Here is a 24,307-nt window from a genome sequence, read left to right as displayed (position 1 = left end):
ATCTCTTTTTAGAGTGTTTCCAGAGTTACATTTTAACACACATTGTGTGTTAAAAATCTACACAACATGTGTCAAAATGCCATCAACACATCTCTTTTTAGAGTGTGGATTGACACCTTCATTCTTTCAGTTAAGAAAGTTACACTCTCTGATGTTTCTAACAGCCTTATACAATTTTAAGAGTTCAGAGAGGTGAAAATGATCACATTTAGTGCATTAAAAACTAAAAGGTGAGTGACTGCTTGACTGAACAATTATCTTTAATTTTTTTCAAACTTGGTTTGGCACAACAGAAACAAAGCAGTCTATTTTGAGGCTTTTATTACACTTCTAATTTTTTTGCGAATATCAGGAAAGTTTAGTCCATAAACAATAGGGTTTACAAAGGGTGGTATAACAATAAATTCAAGTGAAAGGACAACACTCAGCACTATAGGAAGTTCTCCATTCACAAATCGACTCAAAGTGAGCTCACAAAAAATAGCAATAGAGTAATTTAAAAGAATCATCATGTGTGGAATACAAGTTTTATATGCTTTGCTCCTGAACTCTCGTGTGCTTCTTTGACAAATTGTAATAATTCTGACATAGGTATACAAAATAAAACTCAAAGGGATCAAAATTGTTGTGATTGTTACAATCAGGCCATAAATATTATTAATAGTAATGTTCACACATGAGAGTTTGACAATTTCATAGTTGTGACAGTACACCTTTAGCAATTTGTTACCACAGATTGTCAACCTTGCAGTCAAAAGACCACTAATACCAACAAAAGTAAATGGATAAACCCATGCTATAACTATTAGAAAAGTTAGAAACCGTGTGGTAATTATGTTGTTGTAATGCAAAGGTTTACTGATTGCAACAAACCTATCAAACGCCATTAGCATCAATATTGTAAGTTCAAAAGCTGCATATGAGTAAATGACAAAACTCTGTATGATACATGCTTCAAAGGAGATTCTATGGGCATCATACAGCAGGTCTGTCAATAACCTTGGAAAAAAACCAGCTGTGCCATATACAGAGTTGATGGACAAGCATGACATCAGAATGAACATGGGCTTGTGCAATGTCTTTTCCAGAAATATTACAAGAATAATAAGAACATTAAAGAATATAATAGCACAGTAAAAAATAAACCCCAAAGTGAAGAAAGCATATTTTATGCACCCAAGATTTTCAAACAACATGAAGTAAAAATATGTTCCATTTTCCATTTTCCTTACACAAGGAAAACTTTCATTAACCTGAGGAAGAGAACAAACAAAGTTCATATGTTTTTACACCATAAATAAATAAATAAATAAATAAACAGACAAACAAACATTCAGCTTAGAATGTTTAGCCACAGTGTCTTATACCATGTAATGTGACCTTAACTGTAAATAATGTTATAAAAATAATATAACTTAATACAATAGTTATTCAATTAAATGAATGCACAGTAATAATTCAACACAGTCTAAGAAAAACACTTTCTTACATTACAAACGTTATTAGAAATACCTTCAGATACTCTGAAATGACCACCACTGCATCTTCATTAAAATTGCAGGTAATGAACTCTATTTGTGTTCTGATTTAGTTGGACTGTGGAGTCACCAGTGCATGATAGTGTTTTTATAGTATCTAACACGTCTCAGGAGGCCTGTTGTGGCCTCTCAAGTCCTCTCAAGTTTGATTTCACTGGAAACATAAATTAATAGCATATATCTAAAACATAAATTAATAGAGCATATACATTTAGCATAATTCTGCCTCTAGTGCTTTCCAAACTTTCCACTGCAAATAATAATGATTGACTCTTTCCTCAACAGCATTTTATATAATTTTCATAAAGCTTTCATGGCCCCCAGAATATTTTGTTGTATGAATATCTGAACAGGCAATATATCAAGTCAAGTCAAGTCACCTTCATTTATATAGCGGTCTTAACATTATGGACTGTTTCAAAGCAGCTTTACAGTGATAATTGGAAATTAAAGGGGACATATCATGCTAAATGCACTTTTTTAGCCCTTAAATGCATTTTGTTGTATATTTGGAGTGTTTAGAAGTACAGAAAAGATGAAATTATTCTCTTCAGGTGCTTCGTTGATATCTTTATATTCTGTTTTGGTCATATTTTTCAACCTGTTCCGATTTTTCTGTTATCTATGACGTTTTGTGAACTATCACGTCACAGTATTTGCAGCGGAACTGCCAAATAAGGACATTGACTTCCGGCCCAACACTTCGCGCGAACCGCCATTATTATTTCTCGCTGAAATTTTGTAGTCCAAGCTAAAGGATGCAGAAGTTACGAGAGGGTAAGTTCAAATGTTCGGTTGTTGGATGTAGTAACCCACACGCTTCATTACACCGTCTAATGTAGATGAACTGCCGCGCTTGTGGCGCATGTTTAACTGAAAGAACGAGCAGAGAGAGAGAGAGACCCGGTCTCGCGCGCGCTCGCACTCTCTCTCGGAGCCCGGCGAAAGTGTAAACAAGACATCACCGTCTCCAAACTAGACGCTGTCTTGCTCTCTCTCCCTCGCACATATTAATCAGAATAAATCGACACGGTGGTAAAAGGTCGGAAGACCAAAGTTTCATGTATAAATACAGTAACACACCATTGCGATACATCCATATGAAGACGTTGTTCTGCAGGTTCGTCGTCTTCATTTTCATTTCGCTCCGGCTCCAACTCTGGCTCGAACATCTAAGGCTGGCTGGACAAGTCTTCCGTTGTTGACATTTTGTTAATAACGTGTGAAAAGTTTCTGTGCCCGCTAGATAATCCTATCTCTGCTATCAGACTACAAAAATGGCCGAACGGGGTGGAGTTGAACCTCTGCAACCTGGAGAGGGGGCGGGGTATGAAGTGTCTCAATTGTATTTAAAGGGACCGCACCAAAACAAGTTGATCTCAGAAGCACCTCAGAAAAGGGGTAAAAAAGGGGCCCGTGGAGCTATAATAATGAGGAATTCAGACCCAAGCTTTGCAGTTCCGCTTTATATAGACCACAAATGTATGATTTATATGTAAAAAGGAACAATTTAAAAGCATGATATGTCTCCTTTAAAGTAACAGAGATTGTTTTGACTTTACAGCAGCTCTAGAATAAAGTTATTGTCCAGCTAAAGTTAGTTTTGATCGATTCACTTCCGTTGCAAAGATCATTAGTTATTAACTTAGGGGCTGCTTACACGACACCGTTCTAACAGAAAACCCATAGCGCGCTCCGGCCCGCTCATTCGCTCAACAACAGTGCCTGGTGGCTCGAGAACGCAAACCTTGAAATAGGTTCCAAGGTGCAAGCCTTGAAAAAAAAAAAAAAAAAAAAAAAAAAAAAAAAAATATATATATATATATATATATATATATATATATATGTATGTATGTATGCATGTTTATATATATATATATATATATATATATATATATATATATATACATTTTTTATCTCTGCGCAAGCTTTAAAAACGCAAACCTGTGAAAACGCTGATGGCATATTATAAAAATTTATAATACAGAAATTTTAATATCTTTTCCGAGTAGCCATGTGAACCGGAACTATTTTGCCAACGTTTTATCACACACAAAAGACAGCCATAGCCCATATGGTCAACACTGCAACCTCTGAGCATAGATATACATAATAAAGGCTAGATGTCTTACAGCGGAGTCGTTAACGTCATCACCTGCGGCCATCTTGTCACAGGCAAGCTTTCTGCCGGGCTCTGTGGTACCTGATGTAAGGTGAGTGATCTGCACGAACACAAAAACTCTTATCTCGCTGAAATCTTGGCGGATTTACAAACGGTTTGAACATGTTGAAATTGCAGCTTTTCTTTTCGAAAAACGACTTAAACGTGCAGCATAGTTGTGTATCATGGCTACTTGCGCAAGTTATCAAGGCTGAGACCACAATCGAGCTGTTCAATTATATAGGTTTTACTGACACCAATAACGATTTTATGACAACTAATCTTTTGTCTAAATTACAATCTTTGTGGATGTGGTTGTAGTTATTAGCTGGCTAATAACAAGAAGCTTTGAGTGAGACCTAGTAGCAGCTAACGTTACAGTTTAGCTGCTACGTAGTTGCACATGATTTCCAATCGGTTTGGTTTGTTAAAAACATCTTACATTATGATACAGGAAATTGCTGGCATTATAAGAGAAGTTAAGAAGTTAAAATATATATGTAATAATTCAAATTATTTTATTATAATAGTAATATTCATATTATAAAAGTATATATATATATATATATATATATATATATATATATCATGTTGCCATTCTGTACACTGAGTTTTAGTAGCCTATATATTGATTTAACATAAATAAAATAAATACCTTGTGCGTGTGTATATTCATTGCACCTATCTGTTCTGTTCAATGTTATTTTCATATGGAAGTCCATGGTTATAATTATTCATAAGTATGCAGTGTCATAACTACATCTCTGACGTTTATAACAAACCAACCAGTTTGAAAATCGGTAGAAAATTGATCAAGTTATGGCTATTTAAAAAATACATGCACCATTAAAACACAATGAGCGAGCTGACTGTGGCAAGATGGCCGCCAGGTGCGGACGTCGACCTCCATTGGCCAGCAGCGCGGACGAGACATCTAGTCTTTATTATGTATATTGTGGTGTGTTCTGGTATTACACTCACTTTCCTGAATAACCCCTAGTATCAATGTGTCAAGGTGGTCTTTTTCTGTCAGGTCAGATTAAGTATTATTCCCTCACTTGCTTGTCTAATTTATACCAGTAAATCTAGGTGTAGTCCCTACACTCCCAAGAAACAATAACAATCATTTTTAACTAGACATATGAATTAAATTCATGCTTACCTTCCAGCAGAATCGCTCTTGGTACCCTTGTTATCTTCAGTTATAAGAAGGATTAATAGAATTGCTCTGTCCTTTGCTATTAGAACTGTTTTAGCAGCTGAAGTAAGACTTAACAGTGATTGTCTTTAGAAATAAAAATGTATTTATACAAAAGATTAAAACACTGGTTATACAAAAATTAATACACGTAGCAAATCAAAAGAAAATGTTACAGAATATAAAACTTCAGCTTATTCAATCTCAACAGGGCAGTCCTGTATGAGTGAATATTACAAAGACTAAATACCTTGTAAGCAGTTCAAGCAGTTAGGAGTAAATATCAACTTGTTCTCATCCGAGGTTTTCCAAGTTACAATAATACAGCAGAGCAGTTCAAACCAAAAGAAATTTAGCTAGAATTAAACTAGAAGAGATTTTAATTTCTCTCTAGGGATGCAATCGACATCAAAATCAAAAATGCAGCACTCAGCAGTCAGAAAGCAGTTATATTTATACGGAACTGGGTTACATTGTTCCAATGCAGTAGCTTGGGTTTTTTCCAGAGGAACTAAGTCTCATGACAGGGTCTTGCGACATTAACCATCTATAGTCTCTGAGGGGGTTTTTGGTGACACTGCTGTTTCCCATATATGGGCATTCTTGCGTCCCTTCCGTCCTCTGCACTTCCGGCTTCTATGTATGTGTGTGCGTGAATATGTATCTGGAAGTGTGTTTGTGGGTCCAAAATACCTATTAAAATCCTCAAATCCTGTCACAATATCTATGCCTCCGAGAGCTCAGGTGTGGCAGCGGCCATCTTGGCTAAGGGTTCAGGCGTGTAGGCGGCCATCTTGATGAAGATGAAGAGTGAAGATTCTTTTCAATGTTTATTCAGGTATCATGTTTTTCTTTATTATTGTTAATTTTGCATGTTTAAAATGTTACTTTCACATTTAGTATCTTGTATTTTTGCCTTTGTGTTCCATGACTTTTTTCTTTTTAAATTTTCTTTTTTCTTCTTCTTTTTTTTTGTGTGATACTTTAAAAATGCGAACGAATTAGCGCCCATTGTGCTTTCACACCAGCAGTCTGCAAGGACAATTTTTTTATTTTTTTTATTTACTGCTTTCAAAACAATCACTATCACCTGTAGAAGCTGTTTTACCCAAAAGTTCTACTATTTCATTTTCCAACTCCTTCATTAACTTGGCCATTTCCTACATTAATATGAATTCCTCATTTCCACCGAGTGGTGTGGTAATTTGTACTATAGATGAACACAGACAACGGCATGTCTTTAGCCTGCTGGCATATTTACTGAACTGTTTCCATGACAACACAGAGATACATTTCTACGGCCCCAGGTACGGGGCATCCCGAGGGTCATACTACATCTCCCCTTCTCCCAAAGTAGTGATAAAACCTTAAATAAATGTTCACACTGGCAGAACTGCCTTAACCGTAGGTCACCTAGTCTGTTGGAAAGTTAAACCTGAACCAAAGATATCAGACAGAATAAACATAAACATAGCACTGTCTATAATGCTTAATTCTAGGTGCTGAATACTATGTTACAAAGTCTTTAAGCCACCCTGGGGCTTTCACCTCTCTCCTTGGGTGGACTCTCTGTATCCTCCCCCCCTCCCCTTGCCCTTCTTCTGGCCCTGCTGCCTGTTCCGTGTCCTCCACGGCTGGTGGTGGGGCTTGTATCTCTGGGAGGGGTCTGAGGTGTGCTTTGTTTCTCCTCACCTCTTCTGAGTCCGTTTCCACTACATATGAGCGGGGCGTGTCTGCTTTTCTAATCACTGTGGCCGATTCTTTTGTATTTGTGATCCAGACTCGCTGACCTGCTTTTAGCTCCGGTCTAACCGTAGCTTTGTGTCTGTGATTAAAGTCAACTGTCTGTGTGTGTTTCAGTTGTTTGTCCTTGTCTGCAAAGGCCTTCCTGTTTGGCCATTGAGGTTTGAGTTGAACAGGTGAGACTGGCAATGGTGAGCGCAGTCTCCTGCCCATCAGGAGTTCTGCTGGCGATGGTCCGTGATGCAGCGGTGTGACCCTGTAGGCCAACAGAGCCCTGTATGGGTCAGCATTTTTCTTCAATAGCCCCTTGACAGTCTTCACCGCCCTCTCTGCCTCTCCATTGCTCTGTGCAAAGTATGGGCTGCTGGTCACATGTCTGAAATCATAGTCCATGGCAAATGAGGAGAAAGTGCCTGAAGAAAACTGAGGGCCATTATCAGTTATTAGTACTTCAGGAACCCCATGTCTAGCAAAAATGGATTTAAAGCCATTGATAACTCCTGCTGATGTGGTTATTGGGGTTTTAATTACTTCAATGTATCGAGAATAGTAGTCCACTAACAATAAGTAAGAGTCATTTTCCCAATAAAACATATCCGCTCCTACTTTCTGCCAGGGCCGCTGTGGCAGCTCTGAGGGTATCATTGGTTCTGGGTGAAATGGTTGGTTTTTAGCACACACCTCACACTGGGCCACCATTCTTGTGATTTGAGCACCCAGTCCCAGCCACCACACTGACTGCTGGGCCCTCAGCCTGCATTTGGTTGTCCCCATATGTCCCTCGTGTAGTCTGCACAGCATTTCCTTCTGTAATGTCTCTGGTATAACAATCCGTTGCCCTTTCATCAGAAGGTCACCATTCATGTGTAGCTCACTGTGGTGGACCCAATAGGGTTTCAGTTGCTGGGACAGCTCTTCCTGCCGTGGCCACCCTCTCTTGCACTGTGACATCAGCTGGCTACAGATAGAATCCCTCTGTTGGTGCTCAGCTATCTGTTGAAGTTTAGACTGGGATGCAGGTAAGTTTTCACGTATCATATTAATGAAGACCTGCACTTCCCCTTCCAGTTGTGCCTCTTCTTCGGTCAGTGGCCGTCTCACCGGGGCCCTGGAGAGTGTGTCTGCTGTGATGAGAGCCTTCCCTGGCACGTAAATTATCTTGTACGTGAACCTCAGCAGTCTGAGACGGAATCGCTGAACTCTGGGAGGTAAGTCATCCAACGCTTTTGTCCCCAACAAGGCCAGTAGTGGTTTATGGTCTGTCTCTATCGTGAATGGTAGGCCTATGAGGTATGAACTCAACCTTTCACATGCCCAGGTGATGGCCAACGCCTCCTTTTCAACCTGGGCATAACGTTGCTCTGTTTCAGAAAGGCTTCGAGAGATGTAAGCGATTGGGCGCCACTCCATGTTATCCTGTCTCTGCATAAGGACAGCCCCCAGGCCAAAGGATGATGCGTCTGCAGACACTTTTGTTTTGGCTTGTGGTCTGTACTGAGCCAACACTCTCTGTGATGCCAGCTCCTTTTTGAGGTTTTCAAATGATGTCTGTTGCATGTGGCCCCAAGACCACTCATTGTTCTTTGACAGCAAATCTCTGAGTGGTTTGGTGGTGTCTGCAAACTGAGGGATAAACTTTGCTATGTATGTGACCATCCCCAAAAAACGCCTAACATCTGCTGTATTCTGTGGGATGGGCATATCTGTGATGGCTCTGATTTTCCCGGGGTCAGGTTCAATAGCTCCTGCCCTGATTTTGTGCCCCACAAACAGGACTTCAGGCTGTGCAAAGGTGCACTTTTCATTTAGTGTTAGACCCGCCTCCTGGAGACGTGTCAAAACAGCTGTGAGCCGTTCGTCGTGTTGGGCCCTATTCTCTCCACATATGAGGATATCATCTGCATGGCATATTACTCCACTTAGCCCTTCTAAGAGCTGGGACATGCGTCTCTGGAAGTGTTCTGGCCCTGAGTTAATTCCAAAAGGCAGAACATTAAAACAAAATCGGCCAAAGGGGGTGATAAATGTTGTGAGCTCCCTGCTCTCCTGTGCTAAGGGTATCTGCCAAAACCCACAACGAGCATCCAGCTTTGTGAACACCAGTGCACCATTCAGCTGGGCTAATGATTGGTCCACTGAGGGTAATATGTGTCTTTCTCTGCACACTCCCTCATTGAGTTTGGTCAGGTCAACGCAGATTCTTATCTTACCATTGGGTTTTGGGACCACTACTATTCCTGCACACCAATCAGTGGGTTTCTCTATCTTTGAGATGACCCCCATCTCCTCCATTCTTTCCAGCTCTTCCTTGACTTTGTCAGTTAAGGGGATTGGTACGCGGCGAGGGGTGGTCAGAGCATAAGGGATGGCGTTCTCATTCAGGCGGATTTGGTAATCACCTTCAAGTCTCCCTAATCCACTGAACACCTTTGGAAACCTCTTTTTGAAGACCTCCCCTGAATCTGCTTTCTCTCCCTGTTCTTCAACTGCATCCAATCGCTCAATGAGGTGCAGTTCTGTAAGTGCTGGTAAGCCCAGCAGTGGCCTGGCTAGGTTATCAATGACAAATACAGACTGAGTGGCCTTTTTGTCTTTACTTTCTATTCTACTCTGTATCTGTCCCACCACAGGCAGTATCTTGTTATTTGGACCATACAGTCTTTTTGAGGTGTGAAGTAGAGGACCATCTCTACTATACTTATATAATTGTGTGGGTATCGCGGTCACTGCTGCTCCTGTGTCTAATTTAAAAGAAACAACTTCCCCATTAATTTTGATGTCTGAGTACCAACCAGCACAGTCTGCCTTCACCTCACCCAGGAAAAGGCTGTCCTGGTAGAGTTGCTCCTCCTCATTTGCCATCTCATGCACAGGCTGCTTGGATTTGCAGACAGCAGCAAAGTGTCCTCTTCTGTGACATTTCCTGCATTCAGCCTCCTTGGCCGGGCAATCTTTCCAACTATGAAATGGCACTCTCCCACATTTATGGCACATCCCTGATGTTCCAGTAGCATTATGTTTTGCTCTTCGTTCGGAATTCCACTCTTTCCTTCGAGCAGGCGAAAGCGCGTGCACTTCATCACTGGGCGCGCTGTGTGCGTGATTTCCCGCGCCGCGCAGCACCACTTGCTGCTGTTTTACAGTTTCACTTTGTCTTACTAAGTTCGTAGCTTTAGACAGAGTCAGATTTGAATCTAACTGTAGCTTTTCGGAAAGTCTGATGTCTCTTATGCCCACTACTATGCGATCACGTATCAGTTCATCTTTGAGAGTCCCGAACTTGCAATATTCCGCCAATTTGTGAACTGCAGTAACAAAGCACTCAGCCGTTTCCCCCGGCTCTTGTTTCCGCATGTTAAACCTGGCCCTCTCGAAAATGACGTTGTGTTCTCCAATGAAATGTTTATCGAAACAGTCTTTTACTTTCTCGTAGATTACCTTGTCCTCTTCTTGTATCGCCGACGCATGTAAGATATCCTCTGCTTCATCTCCCATGGAATATATCAATGTGTTCACCTGGAATGCCTCATCCTTTTTATCCAAACCCGACGCTACTCTGTACCTTTCGAATCGTCTAATCCATTTGGGCCAATTTTGGATGTCTCTGCAGTCAAACTTCTCTGGAGGGCTAATGCGAAATGCATCTCCAACGGCGTAAGCTGCAGAGGGTGGTCCCGCGCGTTCTCTCTCTTCTCTGGACATCTTACTTAAGCTGGCGCGTTGATTTACCTCCAAATAGCGGTGATTTTCCCTGAAAAGTTCATTAAACTGTCGACTATACTGTCACGTCGAAAGCTGAGTTGGTTTTAACATTAAACACTTCTGACACCATGTGGTAATTTGTACTATAGATGAACACAGACAACGGCATGTCTTTAGCCTGCTGGCATATTTACTGAACTGTTTCCATGACAACACAGAGATACATTTCTACGGCCCCAGGTACGGGGCATCCCGAGGGTCATACTACAAGTGGTACAGGACAGTACAGTACAGTCCAGTTCAGTAGGATTTGGGATGGTAAATCCTATCCGGCTTGCGTTTCCACCGCCAACAGTACCCTTACTTGATAGGCATGGTGTATGCCGGAAAGTAGCCATTGATGTCATTCTCGCACGACGAAGAAAGCGAAACAATGGAGGACATACAGCAGATCTTGTTCTTGCTACTCGGCATGTGAATGTTTGTCACAAGAAGAAACTGTATTGTGTTTCAAATGTATGAAAAAATGGCACCTTTTGCATTGTCATTCCCTTTGTAGTACGCGCAAGTGATGATTATCTGGCAACCAATCAACGTTCTGCAGTGAGTCTAGCTCCACCCTTTAGTGCCGGACTGCTGTGCTAGGTACCCTAACGGAAGGGTCCCAGAAAAATTGGTACTGTACGGGTCGGAATTAGGGTACCATTCACAACTTCTGACAACGGAAACGGCAAAAATTGCATACCGTACTGAACTGTACTGTACTCGATGGAAATGAGGCATATTTTTATGACAGTCAATAAAAACAGTTTTAAACTTAAAGATGGTGGGATTGTGGCCAGTTCCATATTAAAAAATTGTGTCAAAACTACACTCTTATAAGAGATATTCCTTGAAATTTACCCAGAACAAATGAAAAATGTCAGTAAACTTCTTATCATTTACAAGTGATGTTATCATTTAAAAGTCTGCTCTATGGACAGATCCCCATAGCGTCTTCCAGACGCAGTGTCTCGTTCCGCTTCTCAGGGAACCATGGTTCCCTTTCAGTCGGTCACTCTCGACATCATGTCAGTGACCAATAAATAGGAATCTCGCTAGAGGCCAATCTAATTTGAGTGTAACTAAAACAAGCCAAGGCACATTGGCATGCAATAATTGCATCAGCTGTGCTGCATCACTGCACGCAAATATAATGAGCAGCAGGTGCATCGCATCTTCAGCTTTTCGTTTCTGAGCCGAGCGGTTCATTTGTCTCTAATCTGCAAGCAGTGTTCTCTAAAAGAGCCAGTTCTTCAAGGAAGAAGCTTTCTCTTCATTGGTGTTGGTGTGACGGTGCTACAGCGGTGATCGAGTGCTCTTGTTTGTGTGTGTGAGCCTTCACTGAGTGCTGAAAGGCTGTTCTTACAGCTGGTGACGGTGCGCTTTTTCACAGTGCTAAAAAGCTATTATAATAGCTGGTAAGAGCTGCGCCTTCAACGAGAGTGAGTGCACACTACAGGCTGCACATTCCCTGTCAGTGTTGCCGCAATCTTTTCCCCTGTGTGCTTCAAGCACCAAGAGAGAGCGTGTCTCCTAAAAGAGCTTACATGGGTGGGAGTTGTGTCTTTCTTAAGATGTAATTTCACCCGTGTGTTTCTGGATGTGGTTGTTTCCTGTCCTCACTGTTAGGACCTTCTTTCTCTTTCTCAAGGGGCACCCTATGGCACCCATGCTCAGACCTCTGGAAACTCCATGTCTGGTCCCTGAACGGGAAGCAGAGGTTCTAGGTGACTTACCCTCAGAGGTACTTAACACCATCACTTCAGCACAAGCACCGTCTATGAGACACACTTACACCTTGAAGTGGAACCTGTTCATCGAGTGGTGTTCCTCTCACCGTTCCATATCACGACCCCATGGGAGGTAAGTCAGTTGGGAAGCATGAACTGGTTGTCAGGTTCCTTAGTGAGGTGAGATGGTTAAACCCTCCTCGACCTCCCTCCATACCCTCTTGGGACCTTATTCTGGTGCTTTGAGTACTTCAGAACGCACCCTTTGAAAGTTTCTGTCTATGAAGACTTTGTTGCTGGTTGCATTGACCTCCATCAGGTAGGGGACCTGCAGGCATTTTCGGTCGACAAAAATTGTGCTTAGAGTTCGCTTCGGAGCCAAGTTTGTCTCCAGTAACAAAACTCTGCATGTTGAAGATCTCTTTGTATTCCTCTCCCTGCGGTGTTGGTGTGATGGCGCATTCAGCGAGTGGCCGCAGGCTGAATTACAGCTCAAACAAACTGCTGTTTTCACAGCACAAATTTCTGTGTCGGTTCCGGTGGGCTTTCCCTGGGTGTCTCAGCACTGCTGAGAGAGATTAAAAAAGTACTTTTTTTTTTATAAAAGAGCAACACACTTCGTCCTTTTCAGGATGTCATTCCGCCTGTGCATTTCTGGATGCAGTCGTTCCCTGGCGCCAGCAGACAGCCACAATAGCTGCCTCTCATGTTTGGACATTCAGCATGCTGAGGCAGCCTTTGTGAATAGTTAATGTTCCCATTGTGGGGATCTGACTATGGCAGCGTTGAGATCGAGACTCGCTTACCTCAAGGGAGGTGCAGTCCCCTCGCCCATGCCCCGATCTAGTGCCTATTCTGGACTACTAGTCATATATTTCAAACCTTAGTTAAGCAAAATTATCTTGCATACTCTAATGTACTTAAGGTATCAAGAGTAAAACTAAAGGTATGTATTCTGCAGGGAAAAAAAAACCCTCCTTGTCAGGGTTTTTATGATGGTTTTGCATTTATATTAGGCTACTACTGCATTACTGCGTATGTTGCATTTTACTTCTGAATATTTTCAAGGTTGTTACATTTAAACTATATACTTTTGTGTAGTTTAATGTAAAACAATGCATAATATTGTAAAAGAACATAATTTTATAGTGTTGCTGTCCTGTGAGGGAAATAAATGTACTTCAGTAGGTTACTTCACATTTGTATGTGAATACTTAACGAAGTATGTAGTTCCGAAAATTAAAGTAACAAAATGTAGGCCTATTGTCACAAATTGTTGCTAACTACAGCTGCGTCCCATATCAAAGGGCGCATCTGAAGCGCTCAGACCGGTCTAGCCTATGGCGGATTGTTCTTGTCGCCTGGCAACTGTGACAGCTGCCGATGACGAGCGGGAGTAACGTTTGCACTGGACTTTTTTATATTCAACTGGGTTTTATATTCAAACAGGGTTGAAAACCTGTATGTTCACCATGGTCCAATTGTGTACATAATAAAAAGAATACACTAGCCTACAAAATCACATCAAGGTAAGATATAAGTGAACATTTGAACCTTTGAAAGAAAAAAAAAAATTATATATATATATATATATATATATATATATATACTTTTCATATATCATTACATTATTTGCGTAAGTTAACACCCAATACTTGAACAGTTTAAAGTGTAATCCGCCAATTCAGGACGCAGCCTTTGAATTGGGACACAGCAAACCAGCTTAATTTAAGCCGAAAATACATGACCTGGCAGTGCTGGGGCTGAAACATCCTCAGCCTCCAGTAAAATGTAAAACATAAAAATGACAATAGCCAATTCTGGCTCCATAGCTGTTCATACTCAATTATATAATATGAATTATCAGGATGGCAGCTGTCCTCTCGCACCATTGCTTGGCACCAGGAGCGGTAATCGGGAACACCTGGTTGCGCAATTAGAAAATCCTACGAAGGCTACATGGTGTGTCCTTCGAAGGACGCATAGGCTGCAGCCTTCACATTGGGACACAGCTATAGCCTTTCTAAATTATAGAGAAATTGGGCACACAATGTTAATGTTTAGCCTACTTTGCTTAAATTTGATGCAATAATAGAAGCCTACATTTGTTTCAGATCTAAATTTGTACTGTAATTTCAGTATTGTGATCATAAATTCGTTTAACTACAATGTTTCACTTGAATTTATCTGCTACCAGCTCTCAATCGCTCTCAATGAGCCGCAGTGTGGCGGCAGATAACGCAATAGAGAGAATAAACTGACACTTTTCTAAGTCTGTGATTGTAGCGCCTCTTAGCGGTAAAAGGCAGGAAATACACATCCCCAATTTTACCGCCGCAGGAACGCTTAAATAAGTGCAGAATTGAGAGTAGCTTTTAAAAGGGAACATCTCGGGTTACTTTCGCCGCATACGGGGCATGTTCAGGACGTTCTTCAGACAAAGTGATCTAAATGTACACCTGTCTATTTATAGCCTCTGATGTGCGCATACTGATGAAGTCATCATCAGAGGTTATTTAAGCTAAATGCTTGGCGTTTTTGCCACGCGTGTTCACAACCGTAGTTGCAGTAATTGGCATGGAGAGACTGGATATAAGCTGCTGAAAAACAGGAAGCAAGAGAGAGAGATTGACTGAGGACTCGTGCGTTATGAACTACTGAATGGTCTAGACTCTAGAGAGCTACTTCCTTGATTGTAGCAAAGTGAGCGTGACTTTTGTTTGAGCTTATAACAGTGAATTAAGCACAAGCCTCAGTAATGCCGACACTGGCCTCTTCCTTTCTTATCCTGAATCTTGTTACAGACAATTTGTTTGTGTTAGTACACCAAGATCCAATCAAAATGTAATAAAACTTTTGTCCACTTTTGAGATGGGCCCAGTCATTAATGGGCCCATGGAATGTGCTGTTCAGGTTTAGGTCATGTGCTAGACTTCTAGGTCATGTGAAAAAAAATTCTATATTTCACTTTTATTAATTTTATTTAGTCAGTTGAATATATTACATTTCAAAACTTGTTTATCAAAATCAGAAGAATCAGAATGTTGTGTTTTCATGTTTTATGTGGACTTTCATATGGGGACATAATTATTGTTATACTGTACAAACTGTATAATCTATTCCCTTACACCAACCCTACCCCTAAACCTACCCATCACAGAAAACTTTCTGCATTTTACATTTTCAAAAAAACATAATTTTGTATGACTTGTTAACTGTTTTCCTCATGGGGACCAAGAAATGTGTCTCCACAACGTAGGGATTAGGGAATACCTGAACCACACACACACAGAGAGATCTCTAAATGGGAACATTGCATAGACTTATATATATATATATATATATATATATATATATATATATATTAGTATTCTTCAATCAATTCATTATAAACAATATAACAAGAAAAAAAAAAAAAGAAATTATAAAATAATGCACCAGTAATTTTCTGTCAAAATTGCATAGGGTCGCTAATGACCCAAGTTGATTAACAGTGTAAGTATGCTTTTTTAGGCACAACAATAACTGAGTCTTTTATGACTGTATAACTGCAATTAACCTTTATTCCACAAGGTGGCAATGTCAGATACACAATGATGAAGTGATGTTTCACTCATAGTTACCACAGGCAGAAAACAAAAGAATAGGAAGTATCATCAGCAAAACTTGAAATGGCTCAGCGATTTACTGCAGAGCAAGTACTGAACACAATCAAATAATAGTCAGTCCCTCCAGTTTTTCGCGTTTCTGCGATCGCTGAATACAACGCAAAATCAACAAAATGTCGCATTTTTTTTTCCATCCTGCATAATTCCTAATTTAACCGCAAAATAATCACAAAAAGGAAAAAGACCTCACAAAACATTAAATTATAATCACCCAATTGAAATTTCTCTAGTTTAATTAAAGTTTCAATGCATTTTTACGTGGATACAGATGTTGCGGGAAAAGGGGAAATTCCTTTTCTTCGATTTACTGAAGCCTATAATGTAAAACACATTTTGCAGCTGCACAGCTAGCACAGTGAGTGTCTGGCTCACTTATTGGCTGTGCTGCGGCAACTGCACATCCAATGGCGCAGGCGCCTCTGACATGTGCGCCAATGAGCTAGCATCACGCCATTACACGTCAGAGCCCGCCAAGGGGGCGCGGCCTTAGCCTATATTATTCTTTTCCTGTATGATATTAGTCCCCGAAAAACGCTATTTTAGCAGGTTTAAATGACTGAAGCGACAACTTGCCAGGTTACTATAGTGCGGCCGGCTATGCAATACTCGTTCCCTACTCTCAGGGAACTGAGGTTACGATAGTAACCGAGTAGTTCCCTTTCGAACGGTCACTTCGTATTGCGTAGCTATACGCAGTGGGGACGCCATGCAAAATGCCGCACTATAAGTAACTGGTTGCCTACTGCAGCTCAGGACCCCTCAACTCAGGATTTACACACAGTTCTACAGTATAAATTACTACACCTGCTGTTAATATTTACATAGGTCAGGTAGAAAAATTGCCCATAGGTTGTTTTAAAAGTTAATTTGATGAGAATTTGATTAGTTGATTAGATGACTGAATAGTGTCACTGTCACTTTATGATGGATCTGGTGAAGAAGCTGTCAGCGATTACAATATTGATATTTGAAGATGTTGAAAATTATAGTTTTGAGAATGTGTTTCAGTTCGCAAATATGAGCCAGATGCTGAATGTACCGTGAAATGAGCTCTGTCGACAGTATCGAGGACAGTGATGATGGTATTAAACATCTGCTCAAACTGAACCCTTTCAAGCTCCAATCTCCTGATTGAGTTTTATATTATCGCGACAGGAAGAGATCCATCCGTGTTAGATATAGATCTGGGAGGCTAAAAACCCGAATATGTAATAATGTTTGGCAAAACCTGCATGCATTTTAAGGGATAGTTCACAGAAAAATGCAAATTCTTTCATCATTTACTCGCCCTCAAGTTGTTCCAAACATGTATAGGCTATATTTATTTTTTCTGCTGAACACAAAGGAAGATATTTTGAAGAAAGTTTGTAACCAAGCCATTTTGGGGCACCACTGACTTCCATAGTAGGAAAATAAATACTATAAAAGTCAATGGTGCCCCAAAACTGTTCAGTGTCCCACATTCTATCAAATATCTTCCTTTGTGTTCAGCAGAACAAAGAAATGTATACAGGTTTGGAACAACTTAAAGGTGATTAAACGATGACAAAATTTACATTTTTTAGTGAACTATCACTTTAAGCGTTAAATACTATAACCCAAATACAGACTTTATGCGTTTTTAAAATTATGTATCTTGCACTCAAGCGGCCATTACTAATTTGAAAGCACAACTTTAGAACTATTAATGCGGCTTGGGACATTACTATAGAAACATATACTTGCTATCGGTCTTTATCAGCCCTGTTCCCCTTCGTTACGGGGAACTCCCGCTGCGTCGAATACAACGCTACGGGGAATGCCTTCGGCATGCGTTATCTGAAGTCACTATACAACTATTCCAATCTGGATTGGTGTGCGTCATCGTGCGTCATGACGTTGCATGTGACGGTGACCCGGACGCTATATAAGGGTCACAGGAACAAGGAAATGACAGCTTCTGTTCTTCAGCAGCGTTCTATGTCAAACTGTACGTCTTATTTGGTGTTGTCTGTCAAATCTACTATGGCGAAGGCAGTGTGCGTCTCCTTGATTTAAGAAAAATTAAAGAAGCAAGGATGGCGCACACTTGCTTTGTGGTGTTGGGTTGTGAGCGGAGCTTGCACGGACAGTTCTCGAGGGCACTGTCTATTTTGTGCAAACTGAAAGGATTCTGTGACTGGGATCTCGCGTTTGCCGAGGCAGCGCGTAGGTTTATGTCTGCATTGCAATACAGAATCTATAGTGGCTCGGATCTCGCGTTTGCCGAGGCAGCGCGTAGATTACGGCTAATCTGCAATAAAGATTCTGTGACTAATCTCGCGTTTGCCGAGGCAGCGCGTAGATTAATGTCTGCATTGCAATACAGAATCTATAGTGGCTTGGATCTCGCGTTTGCCGAGGCAGCGCGTAGATTACAGGTCTGCAGGGTGTAGACTCTGAGTTTACTCTTCCGCTCCCGCCTGAGCCTGTTTAAAAATGTGGCATGAAGAGGAATTACTAAAGATCTAATGTAATGACTACGCCACCTGGGAGTTCCCAACCCAGGAATACCAACCTAATAAATAGGCTGCACAGATTTGTTTCCCTCTTATAAGACAAGAGACGTGGATGAATAAATAATTGTTAAAATTTTCTAGAGGACACAGGTGTAATAATTCAAGACAAGGACAAGACAAGGAAAATACAAGGACAAATGTTCAAAATAATACTTCCACGATAAGTTATACGAACTTCACAACATAAATACAAAATAAATACATTAAACAAAAACACAACTCACATAATCAGACGACAGGACTGAGTGAGGCCAGCAGGGGGGGGCACTCAATGAACACTACAACACTCCGTAAGTAACACCAAAAATGCAAAAGAAAAACCAAAGCAATAACCACATCAGTATCACCTTCACACCGGTGCACATCCACAGCACAAAAATAATCAAGTCAAGCCCCGCCCCTTTGCTCTTGGACACTCAACTCCTAACGAAATCAAAAACAGAATATACAAAGAATAATTACATACAGTTCACAGTAGAAACAGATACAAAATAACAAAATAACTAAACAACGAACCTTTGAAAGAAAACAATAACCAAACACACAACACTCTCCTTGTAAACATTCACACACTCGCACGTTGCCTACACACACACACACACGCACACACACAAACACACGCAAACAAACACGCTAAAACTGCAGGGCGGCGATATTCCTCCTGTCAACCTGCATACGCCATTAAAGCACTAACAGTTTCTTGTTCGGCCGCAGCCAGAGTGGAATGAAATTGACGCGAATCCTTTCGTTTTAATATAGTTGAGACAGCAGCAAAACAGCAGCGCTCCGTAATCAACGAGCGAACGTCGGGTAACCCCAGCAACGGAATCCTCCCCGCTACTCGGCAGAATACGCTGCGCTTCTGAAACGACAACTTTAATTAAAAGACATATCAGAGCATGACGCACATATACAAATAACCTGCATACTTGGGGTACGAGGAATCCCAGTCACGGCAGTCCGAAGTGCCCATAAATCAACGTGCACGCTGTAACATAAAACACAAGGCATTTCAATTTACCCACTGCCCTATAAGGGAAGGAATGATGCTACAAACGACCGCGTTCCTACCTGTGAAGAGGCTGCAAACACATCAACCATGGGAGACAGTACTCGTTCTCCTATATGCCATGGGACCACACAAACAATTTTCCCGCATGCCTCTTCACAGCATGCGGAACCGGAAAAGCAAGGAAGCTTCGTGACGGGACTCAATACAGGGCAGGTATATATGCTCCGCCTTTAGCTGTGATAGGCTTAATAAATAAACCTGAAGCAACCAATAGTAGCCTGAAGTCAAACACCTATACTGCCACATTCTACCCCTCACTTCTGTATCGTCGCCCCGACGATAAGCAAACCCTTGCCACTCAATTCCAGGGCCTAAAGTGGGCAAAGACTAAATTAAAAAGGAGCCATCATAGCAACAACACTTAAAATCATTTACAGAGGGCGATGGATATGCTTCACCGCACTTAAAATCTACAGAGAACAATGGATAGGCATCATCGTACTCACAGCATCTACAGAGAACAATGGATAGGCGTCATCGTACTCACAACATCTACAGAGAACAATGGATAGGCGTCATCGTACTCAAAGCATCTACAGAGAACAATGGATAGGCGTCATCGTACTCAAAACATCTACAGAGAACAATGGATAGGCGTCATCATACTCAACATCTACAGAGAACAATGGATAGGCGTCATCGTACTCGAAGCATCTACAGAGAACAATGGATAGGCGTCATCGTACTCACAACATCTACAGAGAACAATGGATAGGCATCATCGTACTCACAGCATCTACAGAGAACAATGGATAGGCGTCATCGTACTCAAAACATCTACAGAGAACAATGGATAGGCGTCATCGTACTCGAAGCATCTACAGAGAACAATGGATAAGCGTCATCGTACTCACAACATCTACAGAGAACAATGGATAGGCGTCATCGTACTCACAACATCTACAGAGAACAATGGATAGGCATCATCGTACTCACAACAACCAAGCGGACTGGCACTCATACCGAGCGACACAAGTTCTCTGCCTTGACGGCTACACACTGAGAAACAAGTGATGCACAAGTTCTCTGCCTTGACGGCTACTCAATGAAAAACGCGAATGAGATACTTATTACAAGTTCTCTTGCCATGACGGCTACACACTGAGAAACAAGTGATGCACAAGTTCTCTGCCATGATGGCTACTCAATGACTGGAATAGACAAATGACGAATTTGAATACCGGCCCGAGCCTCCTCAATCCACTCGCTAATGGCAATGCCTGACCGGCCATTAAACTTAGGGCACCTCCCATCCCTTGGTACAAAAATCGTTCAATCAAACCAACATTAGCACCAATGGGCGGGGTCGGGGGTGTAATGGGCAAAACGTTTGCGTCACCAGGGGCACGTTCTTGATGTAACATCTCATTATCGGCTCGCAACTGCGCCACCAACTCCCTGAGCTCTTGGAGTTCCTCACTCATGATTACAATATGCCACTTACTTACCAAAAACAGAACCCGCTCAAGGCAGGCACAACCGAAAATTGGACGACTCAACGGGCACTGCTGTTTTGCTGCTTTTCTAGAAAGGAGAGGAGAAAAAAAACAAAACAACCCCAAAACAATTCACAAAAATAAACACCCACGTCTGTCTCAAGTATGGGAAACCCTGCCGTACTACGCCAATTGTGGCATTAAGAGGAATTACTAAAGATCTAATGTAATGACTACGCCACCTGGGAGTTCCCAACCCAGGAATACCAACCTAATAAATAGGCTGCACAGATTTGTTTCCCTCTTATAAGACAAGAGACGTGGATGAATAAATAATTGTTTAATTTTTCTAGAGGACACAGGTGTAATAATTCAAGACAAGGACAAGACAAGGAAAATACAAGGACAAATGTTCAAAATAATACTTCCACGATAAGTTATACGAACTTCACAACATAAATACAAAATAAATACATTAAACAAAAACACAACTCACATAATCAGACGACAGGACTGAGTGAGGCCAGCAGGGGGGGGCACTCAATGAACACTACAACACTCCGTAAGTAACACCAAAAATGCAAAAGAAAAACCAAAGCAATAACCACATCAGTATCACCTTCACACCGGTGCACATCCACAGCACAAAAATAATCAAGTCAAGCCCCGCCCCTTTGCTCTTGGACACTCAACTCCTAACGAAATCAAAAACAGAATATACAAAGAATAATTACATACAGTTCACAGTAGAAACAGATACAAAATAACAAAATAACTAAACAACGAACCTTTGAAAGAAAACAATAACCAAACACACAACACTCTCCTTGTAAACATTCACACACTCGCACGTTGCCTACACACACACACACACGCACACACACAAACACACGCAAACAAACACGCTAAAACTGCAGGGCGGCGATATTCCTCCTGTCAACCTGCATACGCCATTAAAGCACTAACAGTTTCTTGTTCGGCCGCAGCCAGAGTGGAATGAAATTGACGCGAATCCTTTCGTTTTAATATAGTTGAGACAGCAGCAAAACAGCAGCGCTCCGTAATCAACGAGCGAACGTCGGGTAACCCCAGCAACGGAATCCTCCCCGCTACTCGGCAGAATACGCTGCGCTTCTGAAACGACAACTTTAATTAAAAGACATATCAGAGCATGACGCACATATACAAATAACCTGCATACTTGGGGTACGAGGAATCCCAGTCACGGCAGTCCGAAGTGCCCATAAATCAACGTGCACGCTGTAACATAAAACACAAGGCATTTCAATTTACCCACTGCCCTATAAGGGAAGGAATGATGCTACAAACGACCGCGTTCCTACCTGTGAAGAGGCTGCAAACACATCAACCATGGGAGACAGTACTCGTTCTCCTATATGCCATGGGACCACACAAACAATTTTCCCGCATGCCTCTTCACAGCATGCGGAACCGGAAAAGCAAGGAAGCTTCGTGACGGGACTCAATACAGGGCAGGTATATATGCTCCGCCTTTAGCTGTGATAGGCTTAATAAATAAACCTGAAGCAACCAATAGTAGCCTGAAGTCAAACACCTATACTGCCACAAAAAGAATAAAATAGGCTTGCGTTCCTAGTGCATCAGCTCGCGTCTGTCGAGGCAGCGCGTTGTCTGTTTGCATTGGGTTCGCACGTGGAGCAGTGTTTACAGGTCTCGCGCACGGTTCGGAAGCCCGCGTCACTGCGGCTTCTTCCGACCGTGTTAAAGACCCGGTGTTTGATTTATTTGATTCTGAGGAGTCAGATACTATCAACACTGAACCACGAATATTCACCACATTATGAGGAGTTGCTGGAGAAAGACTGGGGCTGTAATGAAATTAAATGTTTGGTAATTTAATAAGAAGGAAGCGTCTAAAAAGAGTGCTTCCTGCAAACCCAGTCAAAATCCTTGTGTCAGAGTCTTCCTTTTTCAAACGATCTCCATACTGAGGTACTGAGATTGTGGAATAATTGAAGAGGAAAATTAAAGGGGAATTTAATGATGCAGGGGGTAGAAGAATATTTCTCCCAGGTATCGTATTACCTCTGATGACTCAGACACGTCCCTCTAAAATTAAAGTGGAGCTAATATAAATATGATCTCGAATTTGGTAGGGAAGGCTTATATGGAGGACAGTCACCAGCTCCTCATATTCTGGGAAGTCACCTTTTCCCCTCCCCTTCCCCCTGTACAGGGCTCGGGGTCAGAGGAGACGTTCTCATAAAAAAAAAAAAGCCCCGAAGTCAGGTCTGAGGACTGCCTTTCGGGCTAAGAAAAATAAATAAATAAACTATGAGGTCCTGGCGTAAAAATGCTGACCCTTATGGGCACTTCATATTATTTTCGGTTAGTTCCTGCCGGTCTATCGCTTCAGGTCACCGAATCTCAAAACCTGAGGTCAGTCTCGAGGGACTGATCTCCTTATTAGATTATTCATCGGTTACGTCCTGCCAGCAAACTGCTTCAGACCACCGATAAGCACATTATATCACCTGAGACTAACCCAGAGAAATTGATTCCTCTTGTAGATTGTTTAGACGCCTGGTCAGGCCTTCCGAATATATCTAAATGGACCCTGGGTATAGTTAAAGGATATAAAATCCAGTTTAAAGTAAGACCACCCGATTTTAACGGGGTATTTCACACACTGGTTTTCTCACATCAGCGCCAGGTGATGGAAAATGAAGTTGAATCTCTTTTAGCAAAAGCAATAGAAATTGCCCCTAATCAGGAGAGGGATTCAGGTTTTTACAGCCGTTACTTCATTGTTCCGAAAAAGGATGGTGGACTTCATCCTATTGTAGATCTTAGAGTATTGAATAAATCTTTGAGGAGATTTAGTTTCAATATGCTCACTATACCCAGTATCATTCAGCAAATCAGATCTGAAGACTGGCTTGTGACAATAGATCTCATGGATGCTTATTTTCATAACTTCATCATCCATTATCATAGGAAGTTCCTTAGGTTCGCTTTTGGGGGGAAAAGCTTACCAATATTAGGGTTCTTCCTTTCGGCCTAACTCTATCCCCTTGCACTTTCTGTATGGATGCTGCCCTTGCTCCACTGAGACTTCAGGGGAACCGCATCCTAAATTATTAGATGACTGGCTTATTCTGGCAGAACCAGAGACGCTAGCAATCCAACATCGAGATGTTGTTTTGCGTCATCTTCAGTGCTTGGGGCTAAGGCTCAATGTCAAGAAAAGTTCTCTGTCTCCTCTTCAAAGAATAAAATTTCTTGGAGCTGAGTGGGACTCGCAATCTATGCAAGTTCACTTGACCCAGCCACGTATTTAAAGTATCGTGGCTGCAGTTAGAGCTATCAGGTTAGGCCAGGCCATCACTGTCAAACATTTTCAAAGAATTTTGGGCCTTATGGCAACCGCATCAGTAGTGATTCTACTCGGCTTGCTTCATATGAGGGCCCTACAGTGGTGGCTCAGGACCAGGGGGT

At 41.6% G+C, this 24,307-nt stretch overlaps 1 protein-coding gene and 2 long non-coding RNA genes across 3 annotated transcripts; all 3 read right to left on the bottom strand.

Annotated features, from left to right (window-relative positions):
- Positions 1-305: 305 nt before the first annotated feature.
- Positions 306-5,324, bottom strand: LOC307167861 (olfactory receptor 51I2-like; the record flags this gene model as incomplete). Its single annotated transcript, XM_079887165.1, has 2 exons — positions 4,862-5,324; positions 306-1,253 (listed from the first exon to the last, which is right to left on the bottom strand). The coding sequence occupies exon 2, from the start codon at positions 1,221-1,223 to the stop codon at positions 306-308; it is 918 nt and encodes a 305-aa protein (XP_079743291.1). The 5' UTR covers positions 1,224-1,253; positions 4,862-5,324.
- A 13,599-nt stretch (positions 5,325-18,923) lies between these two features.
- On the bottom strand, positions 18,924-19,510 carry LOC307167025. Its single transcript, XR_013822726.1, has 3 exons — positions 19,391-19,510; positions 19,249-19,307; positions 18,924-19,181 (listed from the first exon to the last, which is right to left on the bottom strand). It is a non-coding gene; the product is annotated as an uncharacterized lncRNA (long non-coding RNA).
- Positions 19,511-21,703: 2,193 nt separating this feature from the next.
- LOC307167024 lies at positions 21,704-22,290 on the bottom strand. The gene is made up of 3 exons (XR_013822725.1): positions 22,171-22,290; positions 22,029-22,087; positions 21,704-21,961 (listed from the first exon to the last, which is right to left on the bottom strand). It is a non-coding gene; the product is annotated as an uncharacterized lncRNA (long non-coding RNA).
- Between the last annotated feature and the right edge of the window lie 2,017 nt (positions 22,291-24,307).

The sequence above is a fragment of the Squalius cephalus genome (genome assembly GCF_949319135.1).
Source record: "Squalius cephalus genome assembly, chromosome: 11".
NCBI lineage: Eukaryota > Metazoa > Chordata > Actinopteri > Cypriniformes > Leuciscidae > Squalius > Squalius cephalus.
This window is presented reverse-complemented; position numbering and strand designations above follow the sequence as displayed.